General features: G+C 34.7%; 1 protein-coding gene and 1 long non-coding RNA gene across 2 annotated transcripts in view; one reads left to right on the forward strand and one right to left on the reverse strand.

The window, feature by feature from the left end:
- The window catches only part of LOC127871383 (uncharacterized), a 34,817-nt gene extending 32,548 nt beyond the window's left edge, over window positions 1-2,269 (reverse strand). The window contains exon 1 of the long non-coding RNA XR_008045310.1: window positions 2,151-2,269. This is a non-coding gene — a long non-coding RNA (uncharacterized LOC127871383). The remainder of the gene's footprint in view (window positions 1-2,150) is intronic.
- A 2,982-nt stretch (window positions 2,270-5,251) lies between these two features.
- Window positions 5,252-13,916, forward strand: LOC127871362 (sodium-dependent phosphate transport protein 2B-like). Its single transcript, XM_052414177.1, has 9 exons — window positions 5,252-5,432; window positions 5,729-5,776; window positions 6,064-6,190; window positions 7,597-7,728; window positions 8,969-9,112; window positions 9,444-9,635; window positions 10,118-10,236; window positions 10,622-10,772; window positions 11,836-13,916. The coding sequence occupies exons 1-9, from the start codon at window positions 5,379-5,381 to the stop codon at window positions 12,711-12,713; spliced, it is 1,845 nt and encodes a 614-aa protein (XP_052270137.1). The 5' UTR covers window positions 5,252-5,378; the 3' UTR covers window positions 12,714-13,916.
- Window positions 13,917-14,616: the final 700 nt, after the last annotated feature.

Raw genomic sequence — 14,616 nt, forward strand, 5'->3', positions numbered from 1 at the left:
TTAGATTTTAAGCGCTTTTATGACTGAATTAAAATTATTGTTAAGGTTATTAGATCTATTTATGTTAAATGTCACGTTGAAAAAATCAAATGGGATAAATAGAATACTAGGATTAGCGTTGAATGCAGAGAAGTTTATGTTGCTCGGCTCGAACACCGAAAGCGCTCGCCAAGGCTCGCGCTTCCGGCGTTCTAAGCCTCGCAACATAAACTTCTCTGTATTCAACGCTAACCTAGTATTCTCTATGAATGTTACGCTTGGTTATCGATATTAACGAACGACACGAAATATGGACGTTCAATAACACGATCCATACTAAACGACACTTAACTTTAAAGTTCCGTGCGCAATACGAAAGACGTTTGGTACGACTGTAGATACGAACGACAATAAATTTTAAGGTTTCATTCAACAAAACAATACGAGTTAAACGCATATTTAACGCTCTTTTAAACGATACAGACGTATGAAACGCATTTTTGAACGGTTCTGATACAGTTATAAATCTACGTTACCTTATAGAAGCATTAAGCCTTTAACCCATTTTTGCCTAGCGTCTAGAAAAAAGGCCTTGGCAAAGAGCGTAGACCCAGATGAGACGCCGCATGATGTGGCGTCTCATCAGGGTCTTCGCTGTTTGCTTAAAGGAATTTCTGTAAGAAATATTCTTAATATAGAAATAAATATACTGGGCATCCCTAATTTTGGAAAGAAATTAATCCAATTTAGAAGGATGGGAGAGTCCACTAGGCATAAATGGGTTAAATTTAGATATTTCACTTCCTTGCGCGATGTATCACACATGGGCCTTTCGTGATAGACACTTATCCGGCTCATTCAACACACCGACATGAGATCTGATCATAAACCAGGTTACGGCTGATAAGGGATGCGTGGGCTTTTCAGGAATGAGAGAAACTAAGGTCACCTGAACGTCAAGCTATCGGGTCATGCGAACTACATACCAGCTTCTTCGTTTATCAAATGAATGTTAACATTTACCAGTTCTTAAAGAGACATGTCTCGTCTGTTTTGTGACAGCCTGGTGGAAGTTCGGCACATACGCACGGACAAAGTTAAAGACGGGTTAAACGACAAATTTATTGAAAAGTAATTGTTTCGATGAATGGTGCAACGATCTATCAAGTGGCCGCTTATCATGCCTTTTATCTTCATTGTGGATAACTTTACATTTTATTGTCGCCTGTATCAACTCAGATCAAATAATTGGCATAGATGTATGCTCATTTGTAAGGGGCCTACGAAATCGTTCGATATAAGTTTTTTGTTTTAAAAGCCCCTTTACAATACCATTATCTCATTCAAGTGAAATCATCCAAAACTATTTAAGGTTTTATGGTGCACGTAATGCATTTTGTTTTTTACATGCGCATAACATTTAATGAATCCTTCAGTTGTGCTTTGTATGTTGTTCCTTAGAAAAACAAATGTATTTCTTAATGAAAGTATCGAATATTTTACAGGAAATTATAAAGCACACTTAGATTATATTAACGTAGGTTAGTTATATCGAGTATTTACACGCGGTTAAAGGGGCCTTTTTTACAGATTTTGGCATGTTTTGAAGTTTGTCATTAATGCTTTATATTGATAAATGTTAATATTGGATATCAAAAGCTCCAGTAAAAAATAAAGAATAAAATTTAAAAAAGAAAAAAAGGGTAACCCTCAGCAGGGCTCGAACCACTGACCCCTGAAGTACTGGAGTAAAAAGTCTTCCACTTAGGTCACTCGACCATCCTTCCGGATACTATGACACGTGTATTTTATACTTCATATAACCAATCCTCGTTGTTTCACAAAATATAACAACAACAACAACAGAACTCTCCAAATTATTAATTCGTTTCGCGTTGCAACGCTTTATAATTTTCGGGTTTTTAAATCGTCAAAAGATGCATATTATGGCTATTTTAGAGCATGGTTAATGTTCAGTATTACTGTTTCCTCACAAATAATCAAATATCATAACTAAAACGAAAATTTGCGAATCTGAAACAAATTTTTTCAATTTTGTCAATTTACCCAAACGTGAAAAGGCCCCTTTAAAATGACAAAAAGTATGCCCATTCTTATTTCGGGGAATGTCTTAATAAACTTTTCTGAAATATTACTGAAAAATATCTCACCTATGACAGACTTTCCAATCAGTCCATTCATGAGTAAAAACATCCAAAAAAGAAATTTATAAAAAACAAAGAAAGTGGTGTAAGTACCCTCGGACTTTCTGAAACCGACTTCAAAATCGGGATAAAGAAAATCTGTCTATATATACAGTGTGATGGGACTTTGTTTATTTTAATTATTTTCGCAAATTTAAACGTTCGATTAAAAACATTGTTCACGCGTGCAGGCTTCATGCCTGTTCAATACCCAGACGCGTTTTATCCATGAAGTCCTCACTCGACTGAGCTGATAAGGGACAACGGGTTTCACTTATGTGTCCTCTCTCATTGAATATCTACCATTTCTCCGTGTATTAAGTACACGAGCATGCAATACCCGTATATGTTATCAATGACTTTTGTTTCTGACAGCTCAAACACGCATGCGGATTGAAAAATGGGCAAACTGATGTAATTATTCCGGTATGCCGATTCCAATTCACAACAGTGGTCTGAAAAACTGTGTGCTATGCAGTTTGTAAAATTATGTATATTATGAAGAAGGTAAATACCTGAATTGTCGCTGAAACCAAGACTCATTTTGCTTTAAAAAAAGTTTTACAACAAAATCAGTCCGTGCATAAGGCAGCAATTTTCAAATATTACGAAAAGAACACTCAAAGACTTTCTAAACTAGTAAAGTAGGAATAAGAAATATCGGCTATATATTTATATACCATGCGATAATACCCTATTGTGTAAAATTATACATGTATATATCAATGTGAACTAAGAGGTATTGATGGCTCGTATGCAATACATGACCGTTCTAAAATCGGTCGCAAATTCACCTACCGGTTTATTCTGATAAGAAACCACGCTTTTCACTACAGACCGAATTTAAGGACGTATGTACTTGTAATAACTCGAACATAACGATCATGATGAGTATGCCTTTTGACTAAATTACTGTTAACATTAGTGTATATATTCTTTTCTCTTTTTTAATCACTGATAGCTGAAATAATTTAAATAAATGAACAGACACGTGCGTTTTGTAAACACATTGAATGTTTGGAATAAAACTTATATATTCATTGACAGACATCGACTAAGATTTTTTTTGTCATCTGTTAGTTTAAACCGATTTATTTTAGCTCGATTGCATCGAAAGCCTTAGGTTTATAGAATCACTTGCGAGTCCGTGTCCTGGTCTATAACCAGTACTTGAGAAGTACTAGAGAACGCTCCCCGAGTGGGGATCGAACCCGTGACCTCCCGATCGCTAGGCGGACACATCCATTACGCCACGGCGAACTTAATGGATTGTCATTTGTTCAAACACAACAATCCGAAAAGGTATTTCGGTGATATGACTGGACAATAAAACCAACGAAAAGAATCTCCGCTTTTACAGGCATCATGGCATGCATTTTAATTAAATATTGACAATTACGTTAATTTATTTCTGCATACGCGAAGACACGTATTTGTAAACATGTTTAAAAAATGCCGAAAATCTGGTCAGGAAATACTTTGTTCCTGGTTTGGGTGACATTCCATTACTCCTGTCGAGATGCCCCCCCCTTGTTTCGGATGACATTCCATTACAAATACCGAGATGCCCCCTGTTTCGAGTGACATTCCATTACTACTGCCAAGTTCTCCTCCCCCTCCGTCTGATAGCTGATAGAAGTCTAACAGTTGTGATGCTATCGTTACTGTCATGGGATACACTATCTGAAAGCATGATTTTGGTTAATACACTTACCCTTCGTTTACCCTGACATGAGCAGAATTACAAACTGCGCAAGAGTTTATTCCACTATGTGGCAAGTACGCCAAAGCTTAGAAACATCCATGTTTACGCACAGCCGACTCCGCAGTAGCTATCTAAAGCCGGGTTTCAGTGAAGTCTTCAACGGTGAAGCTTTCATGAATTTAACCCATTTATGCCTAGCGTCTAGAAAAAAAGTATTGGGAAACAGCGTAGACCCAGATGAGACGCCGCATGATGCGGCGTCTCATCAGGGTCTACGCTGTTTGCTTAAAGGAATTTCTGTTAGAAATATTCTAAATATAGAAAAACATATACTAGACTTCCCTAATTTTGGAAATAAATTGATCCAATTTAGAAAGATGGGAGAGTCCACTAGGCATAAATGGGTTAAACCTCCAATATTTGCATAACCATTATGTATTTTAACAATTGATATATGATCAATTATGTTGTAATCAGATTTACGATGCTCTATCTGCTTATATATGAGTCTCGTTCTGAGAAAACTGGGTATAGTGCATGTGCGTAAAGTGTCGTCCCAGATTAGCCTGTGCAGTCCGCACAGGCTAATCAGGGACGACACTTTCCGCTTTTATGACATTTTTGGTTTAAATGAAGTCTCTTCTTAGCAAAAATTTAGGCGTAACGTATCGTCCCTGATTAGCCTGTGCGGACTGCACAGGCTTATCTGGGACGACACTTTACGAACATGCATTATGCCCAGTTTTCTCAGAACACTACACATATGTTTCAATCTACCATGTTCTGACTACGATCCAAATGCCCACACACTGCGTCTTCTTTTTTTAGAACACTATTTAGTAACCCGCAACACACTGGCAAGAAATCAAACGACACCAAACGCTTGCTTGAAGTATGTAATTGGAATCAACGTAATTGCGTGATTTGACTTGAACAAAAACAAATTTTACGTTCTTGATACAACGAATATTGGCATTAACTTATATTTAATTAAGCTGAAAAAGTGTAGTTACATGCAATAATTGTAAATTGACAAATTGCTGCTTGTATTTCATTAAATTACCATAATTTATCATTACCAGACAACTTAGTTCATTTGTGAAAAGAGCGATGCTTCCTGATTAGCACATAAGCAGAAGTAACGTTCTTTCATTAAAGACGGGTGTCAATCTGACGGTAGTACCCACCCTAGGTTAAATAACGTCGTCGCTAAACATTGAACTTTGTTCGACTCATTTTCTACCTTAAAATTTCGCCAAGTTTATACGCGTGCTCGAGATTCGCGATACGAGGCTTCACTCATGATAACGTCCCGAAAGGCGACCCTTGATTTCGAGCGTCGGGTATATAAGCAGACGTCAACTTGTGCTAATTCGCTGACGACAATTGACGGTAATTGCTCTTGTGGTCCAACGGACAGAAAGTCAGAAAGCAGTATTTTATTAGACTGAATATTCTAGACGACTTGTCAAACACGATTGCCGTTAGTCATGGATTTAAATGGTTCTAAAACCAGAAATGGAGAACCGTCTCCACCTTATGAGGTAGTGTTTAATATTTTCGAAGACAAAATGCATTTAAAAAATAGTATTAATCGCAATGCGAGACTTTGTTTTAAATTCTATTCAGTTTTGTTTTAACGCAAAATAAAAAACAACAACAGTATATTTAAATCAGAAAACACAATTATTTATGTCAATTAATCATATTTTTTTTATAATAACGTTTGTCAGATGAAATATTGATATAATACACCACTTTAATGTTTCGAATGTAAAATATCATTAAGTTGTTATGATGGAATTTATGAATTAATGTAGTTTATCATTTAATTTTTCAGGAAAAGGGGGCTATGAATCTTGGGTACAATTATAGCATAGATGATGCAGTAAGTTAATTAATTAATGTATTTATCATAATAATATTACTTATACTAATAATATTACGACGTAGAATAATCGTACTTATTATTATTATTATTATTATTAGTAGTAGTAGTATGTGTAGTAGTATTAGTTTTATTAGCATTTTCTGTTCAAAAATGTGCATATCGCGTATCAAATATGCCTCGATGACGACATAGTCAAGACTCTGATACAGTATAATTTTATTAAAATAAACGATTTCCATCAATCACAATACCTTAATAATAATTACTTCCTGACATTTGCACAGGCTTCAACGGAGAAAGGACTCGATAAGATAAACGCTGACAAACTTAACGAGGCAAAGGTGGACATCGAGCTGGAGGAAGACCCGTGGAAAATATCTGAAGTCTACATCGAGGTCACACCCTGGAACGGTGAGTAGATAGTAACTTGTTTCTTCTAGACATGATTGTGTTTTGGATGCTGAAATTTTCCGGATTCTTATTTCAAAAGCAGAGTTATTAGCAAATACAATTTTGGTGTAATGCTGGGCCGTATGCTATATGTTGCTTTTTTTTAAAATACCGAATCGTGTAACAAAAGTGATGACTTATACATGGAAGTGTTTTATAGAGTAAGAGATTATAAGAACAATTTTCAGATTAATAAGTATTCAGAAAGCAGCCTTAAGGTAGCTCTATCTTTGATTCGAGTCCGTAAATTGATATATAAATTAATTGGCTGGACTCGTGGAGCTGGAGTTGTTTTTTTGTTATTGCTGATACGTTCAAAAAAAAATTATCTTACAAATAAACCCGTATTAAGAATTATTATTTTCATTCACACATGTATACATTAAAATATTAAAACACTTCTATAGTATATATAAACAACTAAGTCTGCCTTTACAAATGCTCAGACCAGTTTATATCGTTTGACGTAGTGTGCAGTTTTCGTTTTGTTTACTAATCCCGCGCAGTCGTAACCAACTAAGTGTTTAGAAAATTGTTTGTGCCAGTTATAGTTCTAAAAAAACAGGAAGTCTTGCAATTCCCATTTAAACGGAAATTTAAATAAGTTATGTAACTTTTATTAACCTCCATATATTACAAGTTGAATTGAACGTTGACTTTAAAATGTTTTAGTACATGCATATAATAGAGTTTCTTAAAAATATCGTTTAACTAGCTTGATATAGCTATTGGTTTAAGTATTGCTACACAAGAGGTAGAAACAACACTCACATTACACAGGTATGTGCAAACAAATATAATAAATAAGTTTAAGCTATTCCAGGTTAAAAGTATTATGTTTTAAGACTTAAAAGCTCTATGTTATTTTATAAAATTGATTAAGACACTTAACATATCAGTAATTCCAAAGAATGTCGATGCCGTTAGCGAAATTCAATTATGAACTTTGGAACATTCTGAAACCCCAATTAAACGTATATAGAAAATGTATACTAAACAGTGGAGACAAGTTGGCATCTTGGCAAATCATTAGACCGGTGCTGTGTTAAAAACGTGTGTAAAATACATAAATGCTGAACCTTGCACTTAATCGTAACTGAAAAGTCGAGACTATATTTCATTTTATTATATTGAAAAATGGAAAACAAAATGAAAACGAAGAATTGATGTTTAGAGGTATCATGATTGGTAAAATATTTAAATGTTGTGATTGTGTTGTCACGCATACTTTTCTGGCATGCATGTCTGTTGCTATAATAGACGAGCGTGCTTGAAATGTAAATGCAGTAAAGACAAGTATACCACCATTTAGGCCGATACTCGTATCTATGCTATCAACATTTTATTTTCTTCCTCTCTATTTTTAGAACTGTCTGCGTGCGGAAAGTTCAAGAGGGTAACGTGGGACTACTTCGGCAAGCTCGTCGTCCTAGTTTGCCTTCTCTACCTTTTCATCTGCTCTTTGGATTTCCTTGGCAACGCCTTTAAACTAATCGGAGGTACGAAAACCAAAAAATCAGCACTCGATGTCTTTACCTCTTACCAAACTGCATATCTAACAGATCAATTTTTCCAGTGTCATGTTTTGTTTAGAAACTATGAAAACGCTCGATTGTCTTGTACCGATTGAGAAAACATGTACGATTATGGCATTCCAAAATGTTAATGACAAACGGGTAACAAAACATTTTCGCATGCTATTCAAAGCTGACTTTAAAACATGTATGCTATGTATGTAATATGTTAGACCTACTTTTTGTTAAATGTAGCATGAGTATCGGTAGTATCGGCCCGGTTAATGAATACATCTAAATATGTCAAGTGAAAATATTAAAACAAAAAACACAAACATGTCTAATATGTCAATCTATTGTTAAATGATTTTAATCTTTAAAAACCAAACTCTGCACTTATATCGGCAATGTTTTGGCAAATACTGGCTAAACGTAGCTCCATATGGTTATCTGTAGCATTTGTAAACGTTCTCAAAATATCGCCTTTCTGATGGGTTGCTACGGTAAGATTTTATTAGCGCGTGCTTGATCTTTAAATAGTTATGTTATGTTAAAAAGAAACCCTCAATCACATTGTTCCTAGAATATGTATACATTTGTTTTAAAAATAAGTGGCTTATTCAAAATTGGATAAACCTGCTAATTAACCATAAACAAACTAGCACAATTATCTGTTACATTATTTAAAAATCATAGCATCACCCTAGAGTATACATTACCTACTTTCTTATGAAACCGGAAATCATAAAAGTGATCGTCGTAATTGTCATAAATAACCATTTAATAAATTAAATTTTTAAATATTGAAACAACAACAGCATTGACTGTTCTTCTCTTCTTGGTGGTTTTTCAAGTGGACTCTTTAAAGTCGCGATACGCTGAGGAAGGCCGGATACTATGAAAATAAGGGATAGATCCACCAATACTCCTTGCAAGTTTGCCACTTTAGCATCAAACAGTAAAACTTAAACGTGATTTGTTAGTCCACAGCAACATTTACCCTGCCAATACTTCAAGCGCATTGGTTTATTTAGACGGAATACAATTGCATAAAATTAAGCAGGGAATAGTTGTGTATCATAGAATGTTGCGGAAGGATTATTTCCAGATGTCCTTTTATCCGGAAACGCATTATAAACTATGTCGTATAACAAAATGTGAGATTTGTGGGTAATGCTTTTTAAGCCAGATAAAATAATGGTAAAAAACATTTTTTTAATACCAGGAAAAGCTGCCGGAGAAGTATTCAAACAAAGCGATGTGTTGTCGAACCCAGTGTCGGGTCTCATGATTGGTATCCTAGCAACCGTTCTCCTCCAATCATCTTCAACTACGACATCTATCATTGTCAGCCTGGTGGCCTCAAAAAGCACGTTGATTAATTTATAGTCGATGTTCGTTTATATCTTGCAACCAATTAGTTTTGTGAATTATTGCATTTTGTATTTCCCAATAAACTTATCTTTAAGGTGTAGATTGTAAAGGTTTCATTATTTCTATATGTATAAGCTTATTATCTAGAATAGTTATGTTTAATGTATAAATAATCTTATTGTCTTAAATATTTACGTTAAAAAAGCTTATATAATTATCTAAACTGTGTATATTAATAACGTAAATATTTACACACAAAAAAAATAACATCGATGATAATGTAAACGTTGATTGTCTTGTTTTAAAGATAGTTCTTGTTTCTCTAGTTGTTCCAATCCGTAACGCGATACCGATGGTTATGGGTGCGAATATCGGAACTTCCATTACGAATACGCTGGTCTCCATCGGCCAGATTTCCAACAAAGGGGACTTCCGACGCGCCTTTGCGGGCGCCACTGTCCATGATATGTTTAACTGGATCACAGTTCTGGTTTTGCTCCCCTTAGAAGTTGTTTCGAGTAAGTCGTCGTTAGACATAACCATTGTTAGAAGATCCTTATAGGTGTATACAGTATAGTACTTACTTGTGAACAATTTGAGGACGTTTTATTTTGGAAAAAGTGTGGCTTTTTATATCGCTTTTTATAGAACCAATATATACAGATACATTTGTTAAACGTGGTGCATCATCTTTGGAAGGAAAGGGATACATTTATCAATGAAGATTGTCTTCTCTTGTAAAATGTTATGAATATTGTCTCCATTTGTAAAATGTTTACGAAAATTGTCTGCTCTTTTTAATTTTTAATTTTTTAGTAATTACAAAAGTGCATCCTTACTAAAATTTTATAATAAGTGTCTCTCTTTGTATGTTAATTTCGTTAAGCTGGGAAACGAACATAGGAAATGCTATTTACTTTTTAACATTAGAAAAAGTATTCAAAAATGAGACGATTCATGAAGCAGACAACATATCAATTAGTTGTATCATTTATTTCAGGCTACCTGTTCCACTTATCTGACTTCATTGTTGATCACATGCCACTGACCACGAATGAGGGTGCGGACCGGGAGTTTCTGACAGTGATCACTCACCCTTTTACGAAACTAATAATTCAAGTAAGTACATTAAACTATTGAACATAAACTCATTTGAAATGTATGTAAGAACGTTTTTCTTATTATATTTGGTTGTCCAATTACCAACGGTGTTAAGTACGCATGTAGATGAGTAGGCTGATAATCTAATATGCAATCCTTTACATTTCTTTGCGTCATTGTTTGTTTAAGCACAACTTTTGAACAGTCGTTAGAAGCGACGTTCCACTAATATGAAGACATTTTAGCTGTTTTTTTTTACATATGTATTCGGATAGCAGAACAAATTGTTAACAGTAGATCTTCAAATAAGACGTTACAATGACAAAACTCGAAGGAAACTATAAAAAATTAACGTCACGTTTTCAAAACTTTGTCTACACGTCAATGGTTGTTCTTCCTGTAGGTAGACAGTAAGGTCATTGAGGGCGTTGCCCAAGGCGACCCAGATGCCCTGAACAAAAGCATGATCAAACATTGCTGCAAGAAGGGAAACGTCGACGTGACCTATATCAATACGTCAACGTCGGACAACAGCACAATTTGCCTGGAAAAATGTGAGTATGAGATGAAATTGTAATCAATTGGTAGAAAGTTGAACTTTCTACTAGAAACTAAATATGAGCATTACATTATCTCATATGTCTGATTTTAATATATGTAACGATGTACGTGGATATGGGAAAACGGCTCATTATGTGAAGTTAGTTACGATTATGTTTTATTCATCTGGAAAAAGTCTTAACAATTTTGATTGAAGTATTGCATTATGCAAGAACGAGCAACTTAAATCTTATCATTATGGTTGCATTTTGATTGAAAGCTCTCTTTCATCACTACTGTTTCTTTCCTTGTACAACATCATAGGCCTTAAAGATTACAATACGTGTATTTAATATGAAAACAAGTATTCATCATGCGTAACTCATGGGTAATCGCGTGATAGTCGAAATGGCGACGTCCATAATGAGACGCGAATTGTTCGCCGTGTTAAACCGTTTATCATTACAATTAATTTGTTTAATGCCGCTCTCTCTCCAGCCATATAAGCCAAAAAGTTATAAGCGTTTAGTTAGCATTGATATCATCTCGACTTTACTCGGTAAGAACTTGATTAGCGGGATCACAAAATTACAGCTTAGAAAATTCGTAGCGAGTAGTCGAGATATAAAGCGAATATTAATACAAAAAAAACTTATCATTTTCTTACTGATATGACTGCAAAGTTATCGGCATTTAACATTAAAATACAAGTAATATACGGTATACAGAAAGCGGCATTTCAACAATTAATAAAGAGTATACAACGACGAAAAATACGTGTCTCGAGTTGGACGCCGCCATATAGTGATTACCCAAGCTGTAACTGGTCGTATGGTAGTAACAATTCTAATGATTGCATCAACAAACAAAACTTTGATCATATAAGTCTGTTTACAATTTTAAAGAATTGAAAAAATGCAAAAAGGACAATTTTTATTTTATGTTTATTGTTTGTGTCTCCTTAAAACATTTCATTTTTTTGTTTTTTATAAAATTTGAGAGCTTCAATAGATATTTGTTTATACATTGCTTTCTAAAAGTCATGCAAATATGTCAATAACCCACTCTCTGTTCCAGGTAAATACATGTTTGAGGGTGCCGCCACCCACCTCAATGATGCGACAATCGGTGGCATCCTGTTGTTAATCGCCCTTGTTCTACTCTGCACTTGCCTCGTGCTCATTGTCAAGACCCTGAACTCACTCTTAAGAGGAAAAGTCAGCCTAATCATCAAGAAATTCGTCAACGCAAACTTTCCAGGATGTTTGGGTTACTTCACGGGATACCTGGCGATTTTGATTGGGACCGGACTCACTATTCTCGTCCAATCGAGTTCTGTGTTTACATCTGCGTTGACACCATTGGTTGGAATCGGCGTCATCGAACTTGACCGAATGTATCCGCTTACACTCGGGTCGAACATCGGCACAACAACAACAGCCATTTTGGCGGCATTTGCTCAAAGCTCAACCGACATCAGACTTGCTTTGCAGATCGCATTATGCCATTTGTTTTTCAACCTTACTGGCATACTTTTATTCTTTCCCATTCCTAAATTCCGTTTTCCCATTAACTTGGCTAAGTTCCTGGGTAATCAGACCGCAAAATACCGATGGTTTGCTATCATGTATCTCATTTTGGTGTTCTTCCTACTCCCAGCAGCCGTGTTTGCGCTTTCCGTGGTCAACTGGATTGCGATGGTAGCAGTTCTTGCGCCGATTCTCCTACTGGTTATAGTAGTCGTCGTCATAAACATCCTCCAGAGTAAAGCACCGATGGCTCTGCCAATGATTTTAAGGAACTGGTATTTTTTGCCAGAGCCTCTAAGGTCTCTCAAACCCATGGACAGATTCATGCAAAATATCGTCGCATGTTTGCCGTGTTGCGCTAAGAAAAGTACGACAGATGCAAAGGACGAACCCATTGGAGAGTCGAATTCGACAACAAAGTTGTGATAATTTATTGTAACAAAAATATTTGAATATTTATATGTTTTAAATGTTTACAAATGAAGACACTTACATGACTTGTATGTACAATGTACATGCATATTCAGTGTTTACCTTCATTATTTTGCGATGTACAGAAGGTTTTTTTAAGTGACATTTCTTTTTTCTTGTTAAAAAATGTAAGAAACATCATCGTATATAATTCAATTGATCCGTGTGTGTCTGCAATTTTAACAATAATTTAAAATAAAACCTGAATATATATATATTCTCAACAACCTAACGGTTTGGTAAAATGTATTGGTTAAATACAAAGTTTGATATTTTATTTATAGTCGAGTATATTCGTACTTTTTAAAAGGGTAAAGATTTTACACGTGACATGTGATTTGTAAAGAACAGGGTTAGTGTTTTTATGTACAGGGTTATTGTTTATATGTGCAATTTAAGGAGATGAATAAATATTATAAAGAAACTTAAAACATTTGTTAAGATGTAAAGATTAATACAATGTTCAGTTCGATAATTGCCAGAAAAAAATCCTCCTAAAACATTCTCAGGAAGTCAAATGTCTAATTTAACATCACTTAAAATTATGTTGGTACATCGGCTAACTGTTTTTTTGTTGTTGATTTTTTACGATTCCCTACTTTTATAAAAAAATATACATTTGCATGTAAAAATCTTCCCGATCTCTCTTTAGTTTTGTGTTTTTGTAAATGTGAAGTTAATTTTACAAATACAATCTAATGTTGAAAACAAGATATAAGTGAATTTATTAAAAATGAAGAAATACTCAAACTGGACTACAAAAAAACAACTGAATAGTTAGCTCAAACATTAAGGGTAGGTTGGGTTGGTAAAAAGAAACTGTTCAGACATAATGCCCATTTACCACTTAATTTGGTTGATTCTTGTTTTGATATATGTTATACACTTGTTGTAATGTGGCATATGTTAGATCTGATTATTTCCAATTAACTATAATAGTGATAATAATAATAATATTATTATTATTATTATTTTCAATTTTTATAATTATTGTTGTTGTTGTTATTATTATATTCTGGGTAAGGATTGAACCATGACGTTGTGTAATGTGATGTATTGTTTATTCTTGCTTCTGACGGTGTTAAACTTTTTATACCAGTTTTTCTATGTATTTCGTATTATTATTTCGTTAATAAAATTAACATTAATGAAAACAAATGTTGCAGTTTTTTTGTCAGTATTTTGCAACCAACAACACACAATATCTTTGACAGACACAGTACATGAAATGATACTGTGCAAGTGTTCACATCAGTTAGTACGAACATACGTTAATGTGTCTGAAAACATTTCTAACAATAAACAAACATTAAATTTAACAGTTTCAATTGCCGTGAATTTGATAATGTTCGCAATTGTGTCTCGGCTCCTATGAACTCTACTAGCATACGATATACTTTCACAATATGGACAGTGCAGTGATCCATTAAAGACGAAATACATCTGGATCAGTAGCTCACGATTTTTTTCGCATAGATGATGAATTTTTGCGGTTTGGCGGTTTCATTTTATTTACGCCTCTCAAATAACTACACTACTCACGCGCAGGTCCAATAATTATTCACACTGTCTTGTCAAAGCGCACCAGGTCAGGATAACACAATGATCACTCTCTGCAAACACGTCTGTCTGAGATCAAGTCAGATTCCAGAAAGGAAGTCTTGCAGCAGTTTTAAGGAGTCAAAATCCGCCCAAAACCTGTTTTTCCTAGACTGGCCACCCGAATGCACTATAGACGTAGATTGGTGCTTGGCACAACAGAAGACACTTAAATGTTTTAAAACCAACACTATGATATGCAAATTGGTCAGATAAGAAGTAATACATAGGTTTTCATATACCGATAGTCAGCGACGTA

The sequence above is a fragment of the Dreissena polymorpha genome, chromosome 3 (genome assembly GCF_020536995.1).
Source record: "Dreissena polymorpha isolate Duluth1 chromosome 3, UMN_Dpol_1.0, whole genome shotgun sequence".
Taxonomy (NCBI): Eukaryota; Metazoa; Mollusca; class Bivalvia; order Myida; family Dreissenidae; genus Dreissena; species Dreissena polymorpha.

Excerpts from the sequence above, each read along its gene's own strand:
- LOC127871362 (XM_052414177.1), top strand. The coding sequence starts at position 5,379 with ATGGATTTAAATGGTTCTAAAACCAGAAATGGAGAACCGTCTCCACCT. Across the intron at positions 6,191-7,596 it reads CGAGGTCACACCCTGGAACG|AACTGTCTGCGTGCGGAAAG; the intron begins GTGAGTAGATAG and ends CTCTATTTTTAG. Across the intron at positions 9,636-10,117 it reads CCCCTTAGAAGTTGTTTCGA|GCTACCTGTTCCACTTATCT; the intron begins GTAAGTCGTCGT and ends CATTTATTTCAG.